General features: G+C 46.4%; 2 protein-coding genes across 2 annotated transcripts in view; both read left to right on the top strand.

Moving 5' to 3' along the window:
* The window catches only part of ACLY (ATP citrate lyase), an 85801-nt gene extending 73667 nt beyond the window's left edge, over positions 1-12134 (top strand). The window contains exons 23-28 of the mRNA XM_056863195.1: positions 1521-1671; positions 6292-6435; positions 7361-7474; positions 7851-7933; positions 9056-9132; positions 11998-12134. Coding sequence (XP_056719173.1) covers positions 1521-1671; positions 6292-6435; positions 7361-7474; positions 7851-7933; positions 9056-9132; positions 11998-12092 — 664 coding nt within the window. The 3' untranslated portion in view covers positions 12093-12134. The remainder of the gene's footprint in view (positions 1-1520; positions 1672-6291; positions 6436-7360; positions 7475-7850; positions 7934-9055; positions 9133-11997) is intronic.
* Positions 12135-19934: 7800 nt separating this feature from the next.
* On the top strand, positions 19935-23941 carry KLHL11 (kelch like family member 11). The gene is made up of 2 exons (XM_056863375.1): positions 19935-20431; positions 22279-23941. Exons 1-2 carry the CDS (start codon positions 19935-19937, stop codon positions 23858-23860), a joined length of 2079 nt encoding a protein of 692 aa, XP_056719353.1. The 3' UTR covers positions 23861-23941.
* The last annotated feature ends 1854 nt before the right edge of the window (positions 23942-25795 follow it).

Raw genomic sequence — 25795 nt, forward strand, 5'->3', positions numbered from 1 at the left:
ACGGGAGATTTTGCCTTGGATTTGCCGCTCTCTAGATGCACATTTTCCCCATCTGCATTCTCAAAACTCTGCAGGGGTGCTTATTGTTGAGTTTTGAGAATCTGGATGGGGAAAATGTGCATCTGAGTGGCAAATCCAAGGCAAAACCTCCCATTCACAAATGGCCAATAACCCCCCACGCAGAGTTTTGAGAATCTGGATGGGGAAAACGTGCATCTGAGTGGCAAATCCAAGGCAAAACCTCCCATTCATAAATGGTCTTTCGCCTCACCTACCTGCCCGGTCCCTTTAACCGGTTGAACCTGGGACCTTCTGCGCGCCAAGCAGAGCCTCTGCTGCTGAGCCACGGCCCCTCCCCCATGGCCTTCCAGGGTCTCAGGGGGAGGTCTTTCCCATCACCTTCTTGCCCGGTCCCTTTAATTGGAACAGCCGGGGGTTGAAGCCGGCGCCTCCCCCCGCCTGGCCAAATGCGCCCGGCCGGAGGACTACCCAGGCTGGTGGGCTGCCATGCGAACTCCACTGAAACTTGGAGCCGGGCTGGGCGCGCGGCCGGGATGCCGCCGGATCCCCCCCTGCCCCCCGGGGCTCTCGGCGCTGCTCCAGCGCCGCCCAGCCCCGACTTCCTGCGCCGCTTGGCTAAATTTAGATGGGGCACCGCCGAGGGGCCTGGCCAGCGCCCCCTCCAACCCAGCCAGCGGCCGTGCGCCCGTGCTCAGCCCGGTGGTTCCGGGGCTCACCGTGCTTGCCGTAGTAGTTCTCGCTGCCCAGCATGCCCGCCGCCCCAGCTCGGCCCTGCCCGCCGTCGCCGCCTCCTCCTCCTCCTCCTCAACGCCTCGGCCTCCTCCGCCAGCCAAAACCAGCGGGAGAAATCCCGCCCGCTGATTGGCTGCCGCCGCCCGCCTTGGCACTGCCGGCCCTTGAGCGCCGCGTGCAAAACCCGGCCGCACTGTGAGGGGAGGGAAAGTGGGGGAGGAGGAGGGCGCTTTCCAGAGCCGCACTCAAGGGGCCAAAGAGCCACATGCGGCTCGGGAGCTGCGGTTTGCCGACCACTGCTCTAGAGCATAGTTTTATTATTTGCTTAAGACTGATGGGTTAAGGGCTATGGTTTCATTAGGTAAAGGTAAACGTAGCCCCCTGTGTAAGCACCAGGTCATTACTGACCCATGAGGTGATGTCACATCATGACGCTTACTAGGCAGACTGTGTTTACGGGGTGGTTTGCCATTGCCTTCCCCAGTCGTCTACCCTTTACCCCCAGCAAGCTGGGTACTCATTTTACTGACCTTGGAAGGATGGAAGGCTGAGTCAACCTTGGGCCAGTTACCTGAAACCGACTTCCGTCAGGATCGAACTCAGGTCATGAGCAGACCTTTGACTGCAGTACTGCAATTTACCACTCAGTGCCACGGGGCTCCTGTATGGTTTCATTAGCTTCTTTTTTTAAAAGTTATCTAAGAAAAACAAGGTAAGGTATAAAATGTTTATCATAAGCAGCTGTTTCAATGTCTTTGTCCCTCTAGGTTACCCAAGTACGCCTGCCAGTTCATAGAGATGTGTTTGATGGTGACAGCTGATCATGGGCCTGCGGTGTCTGGAGCACATAACACTATTGTCTGTGCGAGAGCGGGGAAGGACCTGGTCTCCAGTCTCACCTCTGGCCTGCTCACCATCGTAAGCACTGAACAATAGCTGGGGTGAAGTAGCCTGAAGGAAATCGCAAAAGAGGAACACGCAAGGAATTGCTGAGGAGGGGGCTTTGTATTCCCTCCCATGCTGATCCCTGCATCTTCCCTTTGCTCTGCTTGCCTGCCCACCCTCCCTCTGCCTTCACTTCCTCCAATCTTTCATTCTTCTTCCCCATTTCCTTTCCCAATCACCAACCTCATCTTTCCTCTTTCCCCCTTGTGGTCTATGTGGTTCCTCGTCGTGGCTTCTGTGCAGTCCCACATGGGAACTGTGCTTGCGCAGGCCAGCCGCAGAGATCTTCTAGCAAGCTTTTAGTGAGGTATAGCTCTTTAAGAGTGCTCATCCCCCCTCCCCTCGCTCCGTGTCCGAGCCCAACGGTTCTTCCCGCCCAAAGGGACTCGTGACGAGGGGGAGGGGCAGCGCTCTTCCCTCAGTTCTTTCTCTGCTGCCGTGGAGTTAGGATGCGAATTGGTGAGCTTTGTGAGTTTTCCTGAGGGAACTCGGTGAGGTAAACTTTTCTAAATTTACCATGGCTCTCTTCAAGAAGTGCCGTGCGTGCGGCTCCAAGATGGCTCAGAGCGATGAGCATGATGATTGCCTCTTTTGTCTCGGTGAGGGCCATATTCCTTCGACATGCAAGGCCTGTAGCCTATTCACTACAAAGGCTAGGCAAGAACGGGCCTCCCAACTGAAGGCCTCCCTTTGGGAGAAAACACTTAAGGCCCTTGATAAATCCACCCAACCTTCCAGACCCAAGGCTCCTTCGGTGGTTTCCATTCCTACGACTGAACCAGGCCCCGCTAAGGAAAAGGCTTCGGAGAAGTGGGCGACGTCTGAGCCGTCTGGGAAAAAATCTAAGAAAAAGTCAAAGCACCTTTCGCCGCCGAAAGAAAAATTGGCGCCGAAGAGGGATAAGGGCGATAAATTACCGTCGAATCGGGGGATCGATGCTGTAAAAGCTGTATCAGCCTCCCCACCGCATCGGAGTCAAGCCCCATCTAGGTCGCCCCCGAAAAGCGACCGGAGGCATCGTTCGAAATCGCTCCGTCGTCACCGAGAGTCGACACCTGATGTGTCTCCTCAACGTCGTGAGTCGGAGTCAAGAGGTCGTTCGCCTCCGAGGTCTCCTCGGCGTCACTCGTCGGATCCAGGCGCCACGCGCTCCCCTCAGCAGGATGCAGCTTGTTTTTCGTCGTTGGAAGATGAGGCGCTGGAGGTTCCAGTGCCAGATTTGGGGCTCGCTGCGGGGGATGCGCCTGCTCCCACCCCATATGGTCTGTGGGCCCACCACCATCACCACCAGCATTCGTCGTGTTGCCCTCCGTATCCTGGCTCTGAGTATGGGATGTGTTCGCTTTCAGCCGGAGGCTCCTGGCACCAACGTCAGCCTTCCCCCAGACCATCCACTTCGGCTGCTCAGAGGTCTGCTCCAGACGTTGGCCACGGTATGCTTCCGATTGGGATGAGGATGGAGACAAGGCTGTGGACTCAGACAGGGACTCTGAATCTGCTTCTGTGCCTTCCTCTCATGAAGCCGTGGATGTGCTCTATGCAGCTGAATCTTCCCCAATTTACCTTCCTATGGTCAAGGGGCTTCTAGGTATCGCCCAAGCAATATGGGAGAGACCTGCCTCAGTTGTTCCCTCTATCAAAAAGATTGAAAATTTATACCGTGTCAGGGAAGTGAGGGCAGAATTCCTTTACCATCACCCCCCACCCCCGGCAACCTCCTTAGTAACAGAAGCTTGCACTTCTAAAAACAAGTCCAGTTCCCAGTCTTCTCCATCTGATAAGGAGGGGAGGAAGCTTGACACCCTTGGGAGAAAAATTTATTCCTCGGGTGCGATGGCCTTATGGGTGGCCAGTTTCTCTGCCATGATGGGCAGGTACCAGATGTTTAGGAGGGGTTCCACCAGTTGATTGACCTCCTACCCGATGATAAGAAGTCTGTGGGGAAGGCCCTGCAGACTGAAGGTTATAAATTGGATAGACACCAGCTTAATGCTGCCCGGCATGTGGTGGATGCAGCCAGCAGGGCTATGGCCTCTGCTGTAGCGCTTCGACACCACTCGTGGCTACGTTCTTCCAGCCTGGCACCAGATGCCAAGGCTAAAGTGGAAGACATGCCTTTTGACAAGCAAGGCCCTTTCAATGATCAAACTGATGACACCCTAGACAAAATGAGAAAAAATAGGGTGAATGCAAAGTATTTGGGAGTCACACAGCAGGGTTTCCAGTCCAGGTTCCAACCCCGGTACTACCCTAGACAGGGACAGTCTTCCTATCCCGGCAGATAGTCCAGATATCAGCCTTACAATTATGGTCAGCAGGGCCAGTCTAGACCCTACTACCCACCTGCTCAAAACAAGCGTTTTCAATACAAGCTCAGGGGCAGAAGGGGACCTCAATCTTCCCCTGATAGGTCCTCTGGGAAGAAGGCCGCTTCCTGACTGGTTCAGGTGGCTCATGGTCCTTTATTACAGTTTTGCAACAGATTGTCTGTTTTCTGGCAAAGTTGGTGTTCTGATACTTCTGACTCCTGGATTCTGTCATTAATAAAGTTTGGTTACTACCTGGAGTTTCGTTCTTTCCCGCCCTGTGGACCCCCATCTGGGCCCCAGCTTCGTACCCTTTCCCCTCTTACTGAGGAAGTCACTCAGTTGCTGCAGAAGGGTGCAGTCACCGAGGTCCCGTCTGCTGAACTCGTATCTGGTTTTTATTCCAGATATTTCTTAGTAGAGAAGAAGGGAGGAGGGCAACGTCCAATCTTAGACCTGAGGGAACTTAACAAGCACCTCAGAGTTCGTTCCCTTCATATGTTGTCACTGCATGATATCCTGCCCCTCCTCCATACGGGATCATGGTTCGGGGTACTTGATTTAAAGTATGCTTACTTCCATGTGGCCATCCATGTGGCATGCAGGAAGTACCTCAGATTCCAATGTGATGGAAAGTTCTATCAGTATACCATGCTCCCCTTTGGCTTGGCCACGGCACCTAGGGTCTTCACCAAGTGCATGGCCGTAGTTGTAGTGTATTTGGCCGAAAGGGGTTGTACTATATTCCCGTACTTGGATGATTGGCTCCTGGTGGCTGACACCTGGGAGGAACTCCAAGACACGGTGCGCAAGGTGATGCACATATTAGCATCCCTGGGGCTGGTCATCAACCATCAGAAATCAAGGTTGGTCCCTACACAAAGGATTGACTTTATTGGGGCTGAGTTGGACGTTTTCTTAGAGAAAGCTTTTCTCCCTTTTTCCAGGATTGCCTCTATCAGGTCCTTACTTAGGAAAGCAGTGAGAATCCAGAAACTTCCCCAAGTTTTCCAGTATCTGTTATCCCTTAAGCAAGGTGGTTTAGCCAACTCCTCTGTTAAGGCACATATGGCCGCTATTTCGGCCTTCCATCAGGGTGTGGATGAAGGTTCCCTTTTTTCCCACCAGCTGTGTAAAAAATTCCTTAAGGGTTTGAATAATCTTTACCCTCCCGTCAGCCCCCCTGTCCCTCAATGGAGGCTGCATGTGGTACTCAATGGCTTGATAGGCAGACCTTTCGAGCCTATGGCTTCCTGTAGTTTGGCGACTCTCTCGGCCAAGACGGCATTCCTGGTCGCTATAACCTCTGCCCGCAGAGTGAGCGAGCTGAGAGCACTCAGGCACGACTCTCCTTTCCTTAGCTTTCATGGCAACAGGGTGGTCCTCTGGCCCTGTGTCAGCTTCCTACCTAAGGCGGTCTCAGAGTTTCACCTTAACCAGGATTTGGTGCTACCTGTTTTTTTCTCCTCCCCTCAATTGGACCTGGAAAGGACCTGGCACACCCTGAACGTTAGGAGGGCTCTCCTGTTTTATTTAAACAGAACACAGGAGTTTAGGATAAATAATAACCTTTTTATTTGTTTTAGAGGAAGCAATCAGGGCAAAGTGGTGTTTACGCAATCTTTGCCCAGATGGGTTGTTAATGCCATAAAGATGGCATATTTGGCCACTGGGAGAGAATGCCCCCTTTCCGTCAAGGCACATTCCACTAGGGCACAGGCTACCTCTGCAGCGGTGGGAGCCTGTGTTGACATCAGGAATGCCTGTGGAGCCGCCACCTGGTCCTCTGCTTCCACGTTCGTCAAACACTACTCGATGGACGTTGAGACAGCAGCTGAGGCATCTGTGGGAAGAGCAGTATTGCAATTGGCTTTACGTTAAACAGCTTCACACCCACCTCCAGGGTAAGTGAGCTTGCTATTCTTCGCATGTGGGACTGCACAGAAGCCACGACGATGAAAACAGAGTTGCACTTACCTGTAACTGCTGTTCATCAAGTGGTCTTCTGTGCAGGCACACATCCCTCCCTCCTGTCTCCACTGTGGGCTGCTTGGATGCTTGTATTCGAACTTCTCCACGCGGCTGGCCTGCGCAAGCGCAGTTCCCATGTGTGCCTGCACAGAAGACCACTAGATGAACAGCAGTTACAGGTTAGTGCAACTCTGTTTTCCTCTCCACTCCCCCAGTCCACTCATCACTCCCGCTTCCTCCTCCCAATTCTCCTCTTCTCCCTCCAAGCTAACCTGCTTTAAAAAAACAGAATCTAAGCTTCTGTGTTCACCCCCAGGGGGATCGATTTGGTGGTGCTCTTGATGCAGCGGCGAAGATGTTCAGCAAAGCTTTTGACAGCGGCATCATCCCGATGGAGTTTGTGAACAAGATGAAGAAAGAAGGGAAGCTGATTATGGGCATCGGTCACCGAGTCAAATCGGTACGTGGCCTTTCCTCCCTGCTGGGACAGTCCATTAGGAAGGCTGTGGCTCAGTGGTAGAGCATCTGCTTGTCAGCCACTAAAGTGGAACCCCTCCCCGCCCCAGGCAATCAGGCAGAGAGGAGACAACTCGATCTTCTAACAAAGGAGGCTTAAAGATTTGTTATTCAGCTGAATAACAGACTCTAGTCCAAAGCAGAAGCCAACACTTTTAGTCCAATATAAGATTATATACTTGCCAAGATGCCCATCATTACAAATGTTATATTCTCCTCTTTACATCATTCTTTCCCCACCTCAGACAAACAAAGTCATGTTAAGCCCACATCATATATTTTCATTCGACCCATTATCAGAAAATGGAGGCGATTTTGCCTTTAGGGTGGGCAATTTATTATGCTAATGAAGTAACTCGTCTTACTCTGGCCTTGGCCGAAGCAATTACCTCACCAACTGGCTAACAGAACAATCGGTGCTTAGAGCAGTGCATGGGGGAGATTGGGTATGCTTATCTTCTGTCTCCTACAACCGCATCAGAAGTTTGTGAATCCACAGCTCCTTTCATCCACTTCAAAAAGCTGCTGTCATTATTTTCATTAACCCTTAGTTCAAGCCCACATGCTTGATATGCAGAAGGTCCCAGGTTCAATCCCTGGCATCTCCAGTTAAAGGGACTAGGCAAGTAGGCGATGTGAAAGACCTCAGCCTGAGACCCTGGAGAGCTGCTGTCGATCTGAGTTTGATGGACCAAGGGTCTGATTTTGATGGATACTGATTTTGATGGACCAAGGGTCTGATTCAGTATAAGGCGGCTTCATGTGTTCAAGGAGACTAGCTGTCATTTTGAGGAGGTTCAGTCCTAATTTCATTACATTTATTCCAACGTCTGCAACTTGTCTCTTCCCCCCCCCCTTGAATTTTATAGATCAACAACCCAGATATGAGAGTTCAAATCCTCAAGGATTACGTGAAACAGCATTTTCCTGCAACGCCCCTTTTGGACTATGCACTGGAAGTGGAGAAGATTACTACTTCCAAGGTACCAGTCCTTTCCCTAGTGTCATGACTTAACTATATTTAGTACCTTGTGTTGCACAGATTACCAAGAAGAAGAGGAGTTTGGTTTTTATACCCCGCTTTTCTCTACCTTAAGGAATCTCAAAGTGGCTTACAATCACCTTCCTTTCCCCTCCCCATAACAGACACCTTGTGAGGCAGATGGGGCTGAGAGAGTTCTGAGAAAACTGTGACTGGCCCAAGGTCACCCAGCAGGCTTCATGTGGTGGAGAGGGGAATCGAACGCAGTTGTCCAGATTAGAGTCCACCGCTCTTAACCACTACACCACGCTGGCTCAAGGGGACGATAAGAGTTGCTATCCTTCCAATTGACCTTGCTCCTTCTCTTCCTGTTCTAGAAACCTAACCTCATCCTGAATGTTGATGGGTTCATTGGAGTGGCCTTTGTCGATGCGCTCAGGAACTGTGGCTCCTTTACACGGTGAGTAATCAGTTATCCATTTGGGTCTGTATCAATGCTCCGAAGTTCAGTCATCGCACATCTCCCTACCAAAGGCACACAAGTCAGTCCAGCATCCCCAGCTGCACCTGAGATCAAAGTCCTCCACAAGGACAAACAGTTCAGCAGCAGAATGTGCGAGGTTCTTGACCGTGCGAGGTTCCAGGTACTGAGTGCAGAGCTCAGTTTCTCAAGGATCTCATGTTTTATTTCAGGGGAAAAATTCTTACCCTCATGCATGCAAAGGTGTGCTTGAAAGGGATTGCACTTGGTATCCTGTGCTTGCAAAACAAGTGCTCAACCACTGAGCTATGCCCCCCATTCAGTATACATGGGGTTTCCCATCACTTGTGTATTTATAGTTTTCCAATGCTTATTGTCAAAGTTGTGTTGACATGAGACCTGAGAGATGTTCATACACAGGCTGACTGCCTGCCTATCCCCTAATCCTGGCTTGAAAAAAAAAACAGTCACTTATCTTATGATGATGAATTACAACTAATAATGAAGCTCAAGACACTGCATTCACCTGGATTGAATAGGGACCTGCAATTCCTGTCTCATTAACAATGCTAATTTCTGAATGCTAATACTACCCCTCTGCATATAACACCTAATCCAGTCACGCCTGCTAATCACATTTATTTGCTTTTGACATTCCCATTGCCATTGTGTGTCTAATTCACTCATCTCTACTAAAGGGTAGATGGACTCACATTCTAGCTGTATCTGAAGAAGTGAGCTATGGCTCAAAAGCTCATACCCTGCCAGAAATTTTGTTAGTCTTTAAGGTGCTACTGGACTCTTGCTCTTTTCTACTGCTACAGACAGACTAATGCGGCTTCCCATTGTGACTTATGATGATGGGCTGGGGAACGGTTTGCCCTCACCCTGGCCTTATCCAGACATCAAGGAAGAAAGCTTATGCTTCTGTCTTGCGGGTTGTGAACCAAGAATTTCCACATGCATGGGACAGGGACAGGAATGCTTTCTTAACCTTAAACAAATCCTACTGGTTTGGGATGGAAGTTCTCCTCTTGGATTGGTGCCATAAATCAATGCAGGATTGAATTTTAGTTGAGAACCATTTGATTTCTCTTCCAGGGAGGAAGCTGATGAATACATTGACATCGGGGCCCTCAATGGCATCTTTGTGCTTGGCAGAAGTATGGGATTCATCGGTAAGTCTTTCATAGAATCATAGAGTTGCAAGGGCCCATACAGGTCATCTAGTCCAACCCCCTGCTTAATGCAGGATCAGCCTAGAGCAGTGATGGCAAACCTTTTAGAGACCGAGTCCCCAAACTGCAACCCAAAACCCACTTATTTATCGCCAAGTGCCAATATGGCAATTTAATCTGAATACTGAGGTTTTAGTTTAGAAAAAACAACTCATACATTCACATATTTTGCGTTAAAAGAAAAACACAATAACAGAGCTTTCAAGGATCAAACAACTTTTTATTGAAAAGTAAAAGTTTGCATTTGGCATCCATCTCTCCAGGACTGGTCCTCTGCTCAGCTACCGGACATTATTGTACATAAGTAAACAATTATACTGTGCCTGAACCTCCTCAAGAAGTGCTTGAAACTGTCGACAATTCAGAGCACGAGCCATGATGCAATTCACCATTTTTGTGACCTCTTTGAGGACATCGTCAAATTTTTTGAACAATTAATGTGATTTTTGCTGTTGTGTGCATGCTGATAATTTGTCTACCCTTGGCTCATACTTTATAAGTTTGAGAGCAACACATGCAGCACAGGTCATCTGTTAGCCTGTTTCTGGTGTCAGATTTGATATAATTCAAAGCTGAAAACAGCTTCTCACAAGCATAAGATGATCCAAACAAAGTAAGGAAAGCAATCCCAAGTGCTTTCATTGACTTAAAATTATTTGGCAGAGAATTCCACACTTTAAGGATTTCATTTTCAGAACTAACTGTGCTGTCCTTTGTCATCCCTTCTATCTTCTCAAGTGTTTCACGCAGGTCATAGAATTTATTTTTCCAGATAGAGCTTTCTTGAAATTCTATTAGCTCCATTTCCAGATTTTCTAAATCTAACCAGTGTAGGCAGGAAAGATCAAGTTCTTCAAAATTGGCTTTATCTGGAGAAGTAAGAAAACACAGGGTTGTCTCCATCTTACAGAACTGTAAAAATCTGTTACTAAAATTCACCTTTGCAGCTGCTACAATGCTAGAAAATTCCTTGTAGATTTCCTGATGGCTTGTAGGATTGTCGGCAAATGTTGTAGAATTTTCTAAATGCTTTTTTAGATGGGTGGCGCCCCAGACAAACTGAAGATGGGCGGGGCCCTGACAAACAGCTGAGCTGTGAGAGGGAGGGCGTGGCAAGGTGCTTGGCCACAGCCTTCCTGTCCAAACTGAAGACGGGCAGGGCCCCGACAAATAGCTGAGCTGTGGCCGCAGCTCAGCTGAGAGAGAGGGAGGGGCTTGCCCCAGGTGCAAGGAGAGGGAGGGCGCCAGCGCAGGCTTGGGGATCATGGGCTTGGGGAGAAGGAGCACCACCCTCAACGCCCTCACCACGGCAACACAGCACAGCCCTAGGCAGACGCGACGGGTCCGCATGTGCTCACAGAGAGGGCTTGGGGAGCCGGCTGCGGGCCTAGAGCATCCCTGACAAGTTCTTGTCCAGCCTCTACTTAAAGACTGCCAGTGAGGGGGAGTTCATCACCTCCCTAGGTAGCTGATTCTACTGTCGAACAACTCTTACTGTAAAAATATTTTTCCTAATATCCAGCGGGTACGTTTCCTCCTGTAATTTAAACCTATTATTGCAAGTCCTCTGCTGCCAACAAGGAGAGCTCCCTGCCCTCCTCTAAGTGACAGCCCTTCAAATACTTGAGAGAGCAATTATGTCCTCCCTCAACTTCCTCTTCTCCAGACTAAACATTCCCAGCTCCCCCAGCCTTTCCTCATAGGGCTTGGTCTCCAGCTCTTCACTCCTTTCATGTCACATAGCTGAGGTGCAGGGCCCTTCTTTGTAAGTAGGGTTGTCCGCTCTGGGTTGGAAAATACCTGGAGATTGGGGGTGTGGAGCCTGGGAAGGGGACCTCAGCAGGGCACAACGCCATAGAGTCCACCCTCCAAAGCCGCCATTTTCTCCAGGGGAACCGATCTTGGTCATTTAGAAATCAGTTGTAATAGTGGGAGATCTCCAGGTGCCACCTGGAGGTTGGCAACCCTATCTGTAAGGCAGGAGGCCAGTCTGTCTCACACTATGTTCAAAAACTACAGTCCAAGTAATACCTTCATTGGGAGCAGCTACTATGAAACAGGGTGTGTAAGCTTTCGAGTTTGCCAGAATCCTAGAGGCACCTGGTTGGCCGCTGTGTGAACAGACTACTGGATTTGATGGGCCTTGGTCTGATCCAGCATGGCTGTGCTTATGTTCTTAATTCCTGTAAAACAAAAAGACCCTGTGCAGGAAGGGGATTGCAGTGGGGGCAGGGGAACAGCCACTGCAGCAATCCTGTCAAGTACTGCTGCCCCACCAAGGACAGAGCTGAATGTGGGTCTTCACTCCTAGTTCTGTACTCGCATCAATGCTCCTTAGCCAGCATGGTGTAGTGGTTAAGAGCGGTGGTTTGGAGCGGTGGACTCTGATCTGGAGAACTGGGTTTGATTCCCCACTCCTCCACATGAGTGGCGGAGGCTAATCTGGTGAACCAGGTTGGTTTCCCTACTCCTACACATAAGGCCAGCTGGGTGACCTTGGGCTAGTCACAGCTCTCTTAGAGCTCTCTCAGCCCCACCTACCTCACAGGGTGTCTGTTGTGGGGAGGGGAAGGGAAGGTGATTGTAAGCCGGTTTGATTCTCCCTTTTTCTTCTCCTTCTTCTCCTCCTCCTCTAAGCCCATTCATTTCAATAGGCTTAGACTGGAGTAACTATGCATAGGGATTGCACTGTGAGTGGTGTGAATTTCGATTTCTGCTGCGTAGCTTCTTAGCAACAGCAAAACAGTGTGTGGTTTGTAGGGTCAGTTAAGTGAGAAATATTCATGAAAAGCTCTTCATTTCCAGGACATTACCTAGATCAAAAGAGGTTGAAGCAGGGCCTGTACCGTCACCCATGGGATGACATCTCCTACGTCCTGCCGGAGCACATGACTATGTGACCACCCAATGGGACAAAATGTGCTGCTTGTACAGATGATGTATGCTGGCACAACTTAACAATATTGCCGCGGCTGATGTCTGGAAGAGAACTGAGCGGACTGAGATTCTTTGCAAGGCGGCCTCTACAGCCCTTCAGGATCCTATGAGAAACCAAAACCCCTTACTATGTCCTACCGTATTTAATGTCAAAGCAGCTGCACTGTGTCTGCCTGCTTTTTGTGCGTGTTTTTATTTCTTTTCCCGCCGCTTTTCTGCAGTGTGTTTCTCACCATGTTTTAATTTTTTTTAATTATGACCTATGACTTGAAGAGCTGGAGACAGTCATTGAACCCACATTACAGAAACCTTGAGCGTTGTTCTCACAAGCTGTATAATTTTGTGGTACATTTGTCCCCCCCCCTTTTTTCTTTTTTTTTACTCCTCTGTATTCATCTTTGCAGTCTGATTGTATTTTCTGGTCGGGGGCCCCGTCGCTGCTTTAACAAGCCATTCTGAGTCTGGTGTAGTAATTTTAAAATGTAAACTTGTAACATAGACTGTTGTTCAAAACTGTGAAACTTCACCTGTATTTATGCAGCTGAGATTTTTACTTATCACAAAACTTTCCGTGAACCCACAATTCTTGCAACTGCTGGCCTGTGGAGTGGCTGTGTCTATACCACACTGGTCTTCTCTGGGGCTTCTTAACTTATATCCACAATAATAATCAATGCTTTATCTGTATCACTGTAACCCATCTGAAATAAATAGTACAACAATAAAGTTAATATTTGCTGAACTCTGTGAACATAGGGGGACAGGGGCAGTCAAAGCCAAACTTGAGCGTCATGTAAGTGAAAATATAATACATATTAACAGAAAAATGTTTCTGTGAAGTTGATCTATTTTATTTGGTCTGGTTTATTTTGGGCCTGTTTTCTGTTTTGCATAGAAGTGTTTTAAGTCAAGAACTTAAATTCACAAAATTTCTAATATACAGATCTCCCTGAAGAAGCCTTGTGGAAGATCCTCAGGGCACAGGGCAGTTGTTCTTTAAGTGTGAAAACTTCATAATTTAATAACAGCCACCCCACCCATTGTTAGAATGAAGGCAATTGTTACCACACCCCCACAAACACGTGGACATACATTCAGATTAACATTGGGAATTAGCTTGTGTGTGTGTGCAGGGTGCAGCAAACCGGGATCTTTTACCTAAAGAGGTGGCTGTGAGTAGCAAGTCCTTTAGTAGGAAAAGGATGATGAGATCTGATTTTAAAAGAATATAGTGTTTATTGAGGGATTTGGTACAATAGTGGGGGGATTTATCCTAAGCAAATACTAAACCAAGGCACAAACACATTCCTTATCCCAATTAATATAGCAACAACTGACAAATATTCAGCAGAGCTACTCCAGTCTAGAGCAGGAGGTAATGTTTGAGCCGAAGAAGTGGAAAATGGGAAATAGTGGTTTGGAAAATAAGGGCGGGGGGATAGATCAGGGGGAGAGCAAAGATTACCTGTCCTATTCTGCAAAGAAGTCAGGTGGAGGAAGGAGGGATCCAGTGTGTGTTGGGAGTCTGTTGCAGCTGGTATCCAGGATGAGAGAGACTTTTTCCTGGTTCTAAAGCCAGGTTAGTTGTACTGTTTTTGGCCCATAGCATAAAATGGGTTCAGGAAACAAAAGATTACAACAGAGGATAAAGGAACACTTGAGAGTAATCAAGAGAAAACTATAGAATTGACTAAAGGGCATCAGGTAGGGCAGTTTTTGATTGAATTGTGATTCAGGATTACAAAAGCTGAAGGTATTAAGGTGAGTCAATTATTGGGCAGGAGTTTGGAGGACAATGGGAAGCTTTGAGTTGGAGGTTCCAGACTGTAACAGGGAACTTAACTTGTGTCAATGGTCAGTGATTGCATCTCATGTAAAAGACAATACAGGGAGAGGCTTCTTTGTCTTGTTGCCTGGTGTGGCTTAATGGCTGTGGCACACCCTGATTTCTCCCAGAGATGCTTCTTTGGAAGCATTGGTGTGGTTGTTCTCCCAGGATCCTTTGTGGTGTTCACTGCTTCATGGTCCCATTAGACACAAAACATGGCAGTTGCTTCCCATGTTTGGCGTGCGCCCCTTGGGACTTGCTCTTGGTGTCAGTTTGGCAGTTACATCCATTCAGGCTGAGAGGCAGGGTGTGCAGATGAAAGGGGGGCTGGCAACCACAGTCCTTCAGATACCCTGTTTCCCAAGCCATTTAGGGTAGGGTTGCCAGCTCCAGATTGGACTTCAGTGGGATATAATGCCATACGGTCCATCTTCCAAAGTGGCCATTTTCTCCAGGTGAACTGATCTCTGTTGATAAAGATACAAGATAGTCACCACGTTCCACTTAGGATACATTTACTGCTGCACTGAATGTATCCTAAGTGGAACGTGGTGACTATCTTGTATCTTTAACTGCAGTCAAAAATGATATGAATCAAGTTTTCTTGATGTTTGGGGACTGATGAATTGTATTGAAGAAATTTGAAACGGCCGTATTCCCGTGTCATCTTTGGAAAACAATATTTCTTCTGCTGAACTATCTTGAAAATACATACATCAGTGACTATTGGACTTTACTATTATAGATATAGGATCTTGTTAGACCCATTGTTTTTGCATTGTTGCTTACTATGTGTAACTTTTCCAATAGAATCTTTTTGCATTTTGTAACTACATTGTTGTGTCACTCCTGTGCTTATTTCCTAACTATCTGGAGGGTGGCAACCCTAATTAAGGGCCTTAAAGTTAAGAACCAGCACCTGGAATTGTGCCTGGAAACAGATGGGTAATTAGTGCAGATCTTTTAGCACAGGATTGATACAAACCAACCCTGATAGTAGCCTAGCTTCTGCATTTTGGACCAATTAATGTTTCCAAACAGTTTTCCGGAGGCCCGCTATGTAGAGCACATTACAGTAATCTAACTTGGATGTGATCAGAGCATGGACCACAGTGGCCAGATCACACTTTTCAAGGAATGGCTGTAGCTGGCTAACCAGCCAGAGCTGATAAAAAGTGCTATGTGCTACAGAGGAAACCTGAATCTCACATCTAAATTCTAACCAGGGCCTCGTTTAGACCTCATTTAGTTTACAAGATCCAATGAGACTGGGATAGTCTGGACTATTCAATCAGATTAAATATTCTGTAATAAACTGATTTTGCAGTATGCACCCTTGAAAGAAGCCTTCCTCACCCCAACAGGGCAGAATAAGGAATGTCCAGTTCCAATACCAGCACATCTACCCTGCTGTCCACATTGGGATGGGTCAGCTACTCACCTCTGCCGCATCTGTCTCCAGCCCCAGGATGAGGAGGGTCTGTCCATGGCCTCCCATGACGTGGAACTCCAAGACCACCACCATGGCAAGGGGAAAGGGGAAGATTTGCAACTGGAAACAGCCCTCAGCCCTCTCCAGGGACCACCCTATACATCACCCACAAAGGAAAAGCTGGCATTTAAGGCTGAGCTTTGACCCTTGTTTTCAACATCAGTGCTGTGTCCCTACACATAAATGTCTGGAATGTGTAGGGTTTCCAAACTCCAGGTACTAGCTGGAGATCTGCTATTACAACTGATCTCCAGCTGCTCAAGTGTTTGACCCTGTTCTTTGAGGATTCAGCCCGTATGGGCGGCAGAAGATGCTAAAAAAGTTAAAAAAGCAAAATAAGATAGAAAAATGGCGCTCATTGTGATTTCATTTACTCTTCATTGAGCAAAAATTGGACAACAAGCCGAGGAAGCTTTGCAAAACGCACCTGCTGGATCGACCTTGCGGTCTTGTCTGGTCTATTTGTTCTGTGTCAAGCCAGCCAAGTCTGGTTCAAGATTTTTACTCTAGAGACTTTATATGTCACTATTGCTGACAACCCGCAATAGCGTGGTACATTTCTCCACTGTGTTATTGTATTTGGGATATTGTGGTTGTAGGCTATTCTGAATATTTTCTTATATGCCAATAAAGGTATTGAATTGAATTGAATATTGTAGCTTACATGTATAACTAGGAAGTGGCATGAATCTAATGCTCTGATTGGAATTGGCATGAATTTAATGCCCTGGTTGGAATATCGTTGTTTTTCCATTGGTTTTATGTGTATTGTGTATTAGTCATTTAGAGAAGTCTGCATTAGTATTAATGATAAAGGTTATATTTTTAAGGTTATATCTGAAATATTTATATTTTTACACGCTACCGTATGTACAGTGATTTTATTCCAATAAAGGATGATATGATTAGTATTTTTTGCTTTAGCTTTGAAAACTAAGCTTTGATTCTTGAACCTACGTGCTGTTCATTTGCTACAACCTCCAGGTACTAGCTGGAGATCTCCTGCTTTTACAACTGATCTCCAGCCGCTAGAGATCAGTTCACCTTGAGAAAATGACTGTTTGGCATTTGGACTCTATGGCATTGAAGTTCCTCCCCACCCCAAACCCCGCTCTCCTCAGGCTCCACCCCAAAAACCTGTGGGTGGTGTTGCACCTAGAAAAACGCTATCTAAATGACTCTGATAAAAGATAGCGACCGGAGTTCAGGAATTAGTTTAACAGCTTTTCTATTTAATAGTACAAAGTTAAACAGTTACAGAAGCTGGGATTTAAAATCTCTGCAACCCCACACAGAGTCAGACTGCAAAAATAAATCAAACTTTCTGTTCTACAGGCAGTAAGCTTTATACAGTTCTGTTCAGAGCATCTTCATTTCGATACATCAGGACAGTTCTCATGGCGTGATCTTAGCAAACAATAGACAAGCAATTCTAGATTGAACCAGCTCTGCAGCTGAGAGGAGCGAATGTCCCTTGCTTTGCAACATTAAGGCGGTTAGTGTGTGTATGTGCTTATGCTGACGTGTTGAATAACAAGCAGGCAGAGAAATGGAGGAAAACAAAGCTTTCTGGGGTATTTGCCCTCTGTTCATATACACAGGGGCATTCCACAGTGCCATAGGTAAAATACCTTTTTAGGCTGGCACTTCAGTGGCAAAGAGGGACCTGGCAACCCTAGGAATGTGGAGGTAAGCGTTTCCAAGTGCTTCCAAGATGGGGAATCTGTTGTAAGACATTTTGAGTCCTCATTGGAAGAAAAATGGGGAATAAACAAATAAAACAAAACAAAAGCCTACTCTCTGTGCCACTGCCTTCAGAGGTGAGAAGGGTGCCCATCAGAGAGAACTTGAGAAGGCTTCATCTTAATGGTGGCACCCTCCCTCTTGAGACCTGGAACTTACCCTACTTAAAAGTGCCAGGCTAAAACATCTTTTAATTAAGAGGTTGATATTTTAAACATGATTGTGCAGCCTGCTTCTAGCCTGAGAATAGTGTTTTCTGAGACTCGTGGTAAGGTACTATGTGTTTTATGTTTTGAGCTTATGTTTGTATGCCCATGCTGAGCATTTAAGCTGCTACAATTTTTAGGGTGTTTATGTTCTTATGCTTTACTTTGTAAGGCACTCAAAGCAGGCTCTCTGGAGAGATAGAATAATCTAAAATGCATGACGTGGCGTCTCTGCATTGGGCTTGCAAGGTTGCAATTTAGAACTTGGTTGCAAGTACTGTTGAAATTCTCTGGACTTACTCCCAAGTAAACAATGGGGGTTACCGCACTTTGTATTCCCAGCGATGTATTAAGAGTTTGAAAATGTTGTAAAAAACATCGCTTTAAAAGGGTTTTTGGATACCACGGCTTATAAATGGTTGGAAAATGTCTTCACAGCTAAAGGGGCCAAACAAAAGTGCGAAGAGTATTTTTTATAACGTTTTCAAATGCTTAATACATCGGTGGGAATACATAGAAAGTGCGAAGAGTATTTTTTATAATGTTTTCAAGCTCTTAATACATCAAAATATTGTCGAAGGCTTTCACGGTCCGAGTTCATTGGTTCTTGTAGGTTATCCGGGCTGTGTAACCGTGGTCTTGGTATTTTCTTTCCTGATGTTTCGCCAGCAGCTGTGGCAGGCATCTTCAGAGGAGTAACACTGAAGGACAGTGTCTCTTAATACATCGCTGGGAATACAAGTGCGGTAACCCCCATCCATAAACCCTTTTAAAGCGATGTTTTTAATAACATTTTCAAACTCTTGATACATCGCTGGGAATACCTAGTGAGGTAATGCTAGTGTAATGTCTATAATCTTCATTGTTATTGAAAATGTATGCTTTTATACTCAGTCCGCATACTCACACTTATAAAGATGCTAAGCCCGGGGCATAAGGGTTAGCATCTAGCACAATACCATATTCTGCACACATATATAATGGCAATACCCCATGTATAAGGGGTCAAGTAGTATTCTTTGGTTCCTATTCACTCCTGTGTGATCATTGAGTTAGCATAAACTAGCAGCCATTATGAATCAGGTGCCAGTGCCTCAAAACCACACTGATAGGTTATGCTAATCCAAATGTATCCATTATTGGGTCTTTGTTTCTACACACTATATGACATATTTGTAACACCCCTGACTAGAAGTTATAAACATTGTTGCAATCCTTTGTTCTGGTGTGTGAATTGTCCTGTGCATTTGAGGCAATTCTCACCCGGTGTGTATATTGGGCCTAATAAACAAACTGCTTTGAACTCTCAACCTCCTACTGTGTTGTTGTCATTGAGAATTAATACAATAATACAGACATATCACTAGGATTAGGGTCTAAAATAGTGTTGGCAGGGTTTGCAGATCTCCCAGAATTGCAACTGAGCTCCAAACTGAGCCCCCCCCCCCACCTCAAATCTGCCCTCCCCACCCACAAATCTCCAGGAATTCCCCAACCCAGAGTTGGCAACCCTAGCTCTGAGAGATGTAAATTATCTTTTGTCAGCCAATTCTGAAGAATGATTTTACGAGGAAACATTTAAAATAGCGTCTAGGGGTGTGTCGTCTGTCCGTAGCGCTCATTTACGGTAACTTATCAGCACAAACAAACGCACATCTTTTTCTTTTTAATTTTTTTTTATTATTTTCCACTTATATCACATTTAGTTTCATCATTCAATTAACATATAACATAAACAATCTTTGTCTAATCGCTGCAAATAATTCTATCTTATTGACTTCCCCTCTCCCCTCCTCTATCTATTTTATATATCTGTGGTTCCCTTTGTAATTAAATTCTAATTCATTATAATATTTCATGCATAAATTTAACTATATATCACACTTTCTTGTAATCTAAATTATAACAATAATATTTTTCCTACTTAGATCATTTGAATTAGATCAAAACCTTTAATATTTCCCAAGTTAAATTCGTTAACACAGCGTATTGGCCATGCCTCCCATCCTCCCATCAATTCCGCATTTTCTTTTTGATTTACTAATGCGGTAAGTTTATCCATTTCTAATAGTCCCAACATTTTGTTTATCCAGCCAGTCTTGTCCGGTATTTCAGACCGTTTCCATTTTGCTGCATAAACCAATCTTGCAGCTGTGGCAGCATTCATCAAAAAAGATCTCTGAGTCAATATTGTTTCCGGTATAATACTTAACATCACTTCCGGTGTCAAAGGCGTCTCTGTCTCCACAGGCCGCTGGAAAGCGCCGCTCATGCGCAGCAGCTGCTGAGGTAAAGCACTGAGAAAGGGGCGGGGCCACACTCCGGCCTGCGGAGCAAGAAGAAACAGACTCAACGGCTTGGTGGGCGGAGCCAGCAAGTAACGGCCGTTTCTCACGGGCGGGACCGTTGGCACGAGAGCCAATGGCCGCTATCCCAAGTTTAGTACCGGAAGTCTTGTCTTTCTGTCTCCTCTCTATGGTTACGTACGGGACGTATTTGGGCAACGGAGCGGAAGCGAAGCAGTCCTGTTTCAGAGATGGCGGCGGCTGGAGGAGGCGGCGGCGAGTCCGACGGGAGCGGCAATGGCGCCGAGGGCAACCCTCTCGCGATGGAAGGCGACGGCGGGTCGGACGCGGAGCCGGACTCGGAGGTGTTTTCGTGCGGGGCGCACTGCTCCGAGCTGGCCTGGCGCCAGAACCAGCAGCGGCGGTTGGGCCTCTTCTGTGACGTCACGCTCGCCTTCGGCGGCGGCGGCGACGGGGAGGTGGGGGGCGCCTCCCCCTCCCCCGGCGACCCGCCCCCGCGCGAGTTCCGCGCGCACCGCTCGGTCCTGGCGGCCGCCACCGAGTACTTCGCGCCCCTCCTCTCGGGCGACTTCGCCGAGTCCCGCTCGGGCCGCGTGGAGCTGCGCAAATGGAGCTCCGAGCCCGGGCCCGACTCGGAGACGGTGGAGGCCGTCATCAGCTTCATGTACACGGGGCGCGTCCGCGTCAGCCCCGGCAACGTCCACGAGGTCCTGGAGCTGGCCGACAGGTGAGCAGAGCGCGGCCGGGACGGCGAAAACGGGGTGGGTGGGTGGGGGGCGGAATCGCGTGTTAAAAAGGCTCCGTTCGCACGTGCAGGAGAACGGGGTGCAGCAATTCAGACTGGAGAAAAGGGACTCTGCCTATAAATGTTTCTAAGCACGTTAATATGTATATATATGTGTGTATATATGTGTGTGTATATATATATATATATATGTATGTGTGTGTATATATATGTGTGTGTATATATATGTGTGTGTATGTATGTGTGTGTGTATGTGAGTATATATATGCATGTGTATGTGTGTGTGTGTGTATGTGAGTATATATATGTATGTGTATATGTGTATGTATATGTGTGTGTATGTGAGTATATATATGTATGTGTATATGTGTATATATATGTGTGTGTGTATGTATGTGTGTGTGTGTATGTGAGTATATATATGTATGTGTATGTGTGTATATATGTGTGTGTGTGTGTGTACATACATACACACATATACATTCTACCTACCTACCTACATATATACACACACACACACACACACACACTTGGCTTTTCTCTCCAAGGAGGCTTGCGAGCTTGTTGTCCCTCGGGCCCCCATGGCCACTGGGGTGGGGGAGTCGGGTTGCCAATTCCAGCTTGGGAGACCCCTGGGGATTTGTGGATGGGGCCTGGGGACAACAGGGACCTCGGTTGGGGTACAATGTCATGGAGTCCGTCCCCCAAAGCGTTCGTTTTCTCCAGGGGAACTGGTCTCTGTAATCTGGAGATGAGTTGCAATAGCAGGAGATGGCCCACCTGGAGGTTGGCGCCCCTTCCTCACAACCTTGCAAGAGAGTTCAGGCTTAGAGTGAGTGGCTGAGCTCAATTTCTTGCTGCGGTGCTGAAGATTAAAACTGTTTTTAACTAGTATATTTTGTAAATCATAATTTATAGGGATTGTTACTAATCCCTAATTTAAAGGGTGCTGTACTTATATCCTGCTTCGATCATTGGCTAAAGCATGTAATTATGCCAATAAAGGTGTGTGTGTGAGTGAGTGACTGGTTCAGTCAGCTTCCTTGCCAGCGATTCAAAACTGGGTGTCCCAGATCTTATTTTGATGTACTAACAATTGCACTATACCGGCTCTCAAAACAACACAACCCTTTGTGTAGATAGAAAATTACCACAAGGGGGGAGTTCTACCCTCTCCTTCTTCTGTGCTAGTTTGCTGTTTGCATTGCGTTTTTAGCACAGTGGTCCTCCATCTTCAGTCTGATGTTCTGCTGTCCATTCTGCTACCTTGGGCCTTTCTTTGCCTTTGCAGCTAGTTTTGATTTGATTTATTAGATGCATAGGCTGCCCTTTCCAGGACAAAGCCAGACTCAGCGACTAACAACATTTTAAGAAAATTTAAAAATCGTTCATTCTTTATATAAAATTTTAACAATGAAACCAGGTGCCTTAATATATCTATACTAACACCAATAACATAGCAGCAATAACATTGACACCATTTGCAGGAGTATAGCAGTTTCTTTCCTTTAGTAGCTGATTGAATTGAAATAGCACTAAAGAGAGAGAAAAGTTTACTTCCTGTGTGGAAGTGCAAATACTAGCTGCCATCTGTGGCCTTTTGTATCAGAGCTTTGCAGGGTATTCCTTTTCTTTCCTGCATCTGGTCAGTTAGAGTCTTAACAAAGCTGTGAGAAAACTAGGGAGGAGAATATTCCCCATTGTGTGTCTGCAGAGAGAAGTATGCACTCACTGGGAATTTGTGCTTATACAAAAGCAGGTTTTGAATGTTTTACTTAAAATATTTTGCTCCTCTTTGAGCTGATTCTAAGCTGGTGTTTATGTTGCAGGTTTTTACTGCTACGTTTGAAAGAGTTTTGTGGAGAATTTCTCAAGAAGAAGCTGAGTCTCTCCAACTCTGTGGCAATCCATAGTTTGGCTCACATGTATTCCTTGAATCAGCTGGCTCTAAAAGCTGCAGATATGATCAGGAGGAACTTCTACAAAGTCATCCAAGATGAGGAATTCTACACTCTCCCATTCCACCTCATCAGAGACTGGCTTTCAGACTTGGAAATCACAGTGGACTCCGAAGAAGTTCTTTTTGAGATGGTCGTAAAGTGGGTTCAAAGGAATCCTGACGACAGAGAAAAGTACTTTGGGGAACTCTTTAAACTTCTGCGGCTGTCGCAGATGAAGCCCACTTACTTGACCCGCCATGTCAAATCTGAAAGGCTTGTATCAGGCAATGAGGCTTGCCTCAAACTTGTGTCAGAAGCGGTGGAAAGCCATGCTTTGAGGGCTGAGAACTTGCAGTTAGGTACCTTTCAACAGGTCACGTCGCCCGTAACTTTGCTGCCTCGCTTCGGACAAAACATGGATGTTATTATGGTCATTGGTGGCGTGTCGGAAGGAGGTGACTATTTGAGTGAATGTGTGGGGTATTTCATCGATGAAGACAGGTGGGTGAACTTGCCACACATACACAATCACCTTGACGGACATGCTGTTGCAGTGACAGAATCCTATGTTTACGTAGCAGGTTCCATGGAGCCTGGCTTTGCCAAGACTGTGGAAAGGTACAACCCAAATCGAAATGTGTGGGAGCAGGTTTCCAATCTGATAACGAGGAAGCATTCCTTTGGTCTCGCTGAGGTCAAGGGGAACCTGTACAGCATTGGGGGGCATGGAAATTTTATACCTGGCTTTAAAGACGTAGCTGTCTACCATCCAGACCAAGACAAGTGGCAAAACTTAGAGTCGGCACCAAAGATACTTCGAGATGTCAAGGTGATCACTGTAGATGACAGGTTTGTTTACATGGCTGCCCGCACACCAGTGGATGGGGATAGCGAAGATGGCTTGAGGGCTGTCATCATACGATACGATGCAGATGCAAGACAGTGGCAGGATATTGAGTCTCTGCCACTCCTGGACAATTATTGCTGCTTCCAAATGGCCGTGGCCAACACCAACTTCTATCACACAGCCTCATGTTGTCCCAGAAGCTACCCCATGGACCATGAAGAAGCCAAGAGGAAGATTGCTGGCCCAGTGTCCGATGACATTCTGGAAAGCTTGCCCCCGGAGGTTCTTAGCATCGAAGGGGCGGCCGTATGCTATTACAAAGACGACGTGTTCATCATAGGTGGGTGGAAGAACAGCGATGACATAGACAGACAGTACAGGAAAGAGGCTTACCGCTACTGTGCTGAGAGGAAGCGCTGGATGCTGCTACCTCCCATGCCCCAGCCTCGCTGTCGAGCAACAGCCTGTCACGTGAGAATCCCGTTCCGGTCCTTGCACGGTACCCAGCGATACCCGATGCCACAAAACTTAATGTGGCAGAAGGACCGGATTCGGCAGATGCAGGAGATACACCGTCATTCCTTAAGCTTGAGGAGGATGCCGCGGTCCCAGATAGAGTGCTAACTTGAATAAACAGAGTTTGAGGAAGACCTGTTTGTGTTGCCATGTGGTCCCCTAATAGTAACATAAACCATTTGGATAAAGCATTGGGGGGTTCATGGAGGTTCACTTGCTGGGTGTTAAATAATTTGCCAGGATTGCCAGCATCATGGGAGAAGTTAATGTATTTTAGCTATAGTATGTGATAGACAAACATACCAGACTGCTGGAATCTTTGATCCCCCTCCCCATTGAAATACCGTATAGAACAAAAGCCAGAAGAAGGACCGTCTCTGAAGAAAAAGTCCAGTTTTAGCAAAGGCCCTTTGACCCCTTTTCCAGGATCACCTCCTGTATGGGCCCCTTTAATCCAGTGAGGTTAAAGGATTTTCCTGTCATTTGGGGCTTGTTTAGCCTCTTAAGCATTCATACAGGTTGTGTTTAGCAGAGGTTTCTTCTTAACACATCCATATTGTGGAAAATTTCATAACACCACTCCAGGCTTTTTTTTAAAGCATTTACTTTATTTGTTTCTGTAGTTAGTATGAATCTGCTTAATTTTTTGACACTTGGAGCCATGTGCAATAGTTAAAATTATGAGTAAAGCACAATCCCTTGCTAGATAATGTCAGAATGTTGCTCTGTTTATAAATATTTTATAGTTGTATTTATCTAGCGATATTAGAGCTTACTTAATGGTTGTTAATGAAAATGGAATTTTAAAAGTTGGATCATCCTCAGTCCTATATTGGATGGTTTTTACTTTTAGGGATCTGCTGTAATTTTTGGAAGCTTCTCTTACTACTTTGGAGTAAACCCATTTACTTCAGTTAAATGGATAGTATGTAAATGGTTCAGAACTGTGGCCTTAAAGAAATTAGTGAAAAGACCAAATAGATCAGCTCTACAAACCCAAAATCTGAAAATTGTGGGTTCAGCAATGCAGGGAGAAAGCTGAATGAACTTCTAGAAAGTGTGTGTGTGTGCGCGCGCTCGCCCTCAAGTCACACCTGACTTATGGCGACCCTGTAGGGTTTTCAAGGCAAGAGACATTCAGATTGTTTGCCTTCTAGAAAATAGGGAATATGTATTTGGGGGAGGGTGAGTATATGTGTTTTCAGAGAAGTATAGGCTCGCTACATAGGGAAGCAACAGCAAACCAACCTCTGAATGTCTCTTGCCCCGAAATCCCAACTAGGTCGCCTTAAGTCAGATGTGACTTGATGGCAATTTTTTTTTTAAATCAGTAAATCTGATTTGAAAGATTTCCACCCAACCTGCCTTTGACAATCAAATCTTTTGGCCTTCATGATATGCCGTTTCCTTTAGAGTGGACCAATTTCAGCTTAAGTACAACTTTTGACAGTAAAGGTTACTGTCTTTTCAGTGTCTTATTTTTTGCCAGCAGGCAATTGAGCTGAGCTGTTGTAAAGCAGAATTTTCTGAAAATGGTAGACGTTGTCTCCTGCTTCCCCTCCCTTCAAAAAGCAAGATCCTGGCTTTCTGAAGGGTGCAGTTGATTTGAAAAAAAAAAAGTGAAAGTAAGTGAAGTCTCTCTATCCAAAGTTGGGAGCTTCAGAAAATTCTTCCTTAGGCAGGCAAATTGCATGGTAAGGAGTTCTGTGAAATGTAGAGTTCTCTACCAGCAACTGATGTGACAAAACACTTCATTTGTCTTTTTTAATTATTTTGTTAATTTTCTCCCTTGTGATCCATATGTGGTGATGTTCTTCTGACAAAATGCATAGCTGTCCAAGGCAGTTGTATTGCAGTATGGCTAAGGAACCATGCTTTTTCTCTTTTCCCCCTCCTCCCACAAATATACCTTGATAGTTTTCTTGCCCCTCCTGTTGGCTGCTGCAGATTGTTCTTGGGATCAAAACTTAGTTTATCTTCTAAGAGCTATTGCAGCAAGTACCAGTCCTTCCTTTTCTATTGTAGCATTCTGACTTTGTGATA

Source organism: Euleptes europaea, chromosome 18 (assembly GCF_029931775.1).
Source record: "Euleptes europaea isolate rEulEur1 chromosome 18, rEulEur1.hap1, whole genome shotgun sequence".
Lineage (NCBI taxonomy): Eukaryota > Metazoa > Chordata > Lepidosauria > Squamata > Sphaerodactylidae > Euleptes > Euleptes europaea.

What these genes read in the sequence shown, in the direction of transcription:
- KLHL11 (XM_056863375.1), top strand. Translation starts at nt 19,935, where the DNA reads ATGGCGGCGGCTGGAGGAGGCGGCGGCGAGTCCGACGGGAGCGGCAAT. An exon ending in GTCCTGGAGCTGGCCGACAG is followed by an intron (nt 20,432 to 22,278) that starts GTGAGCAGAGCG and finishes TTTATGTTGCAG; the next exon opens with GTTTTTACTGCTACGTTTGA.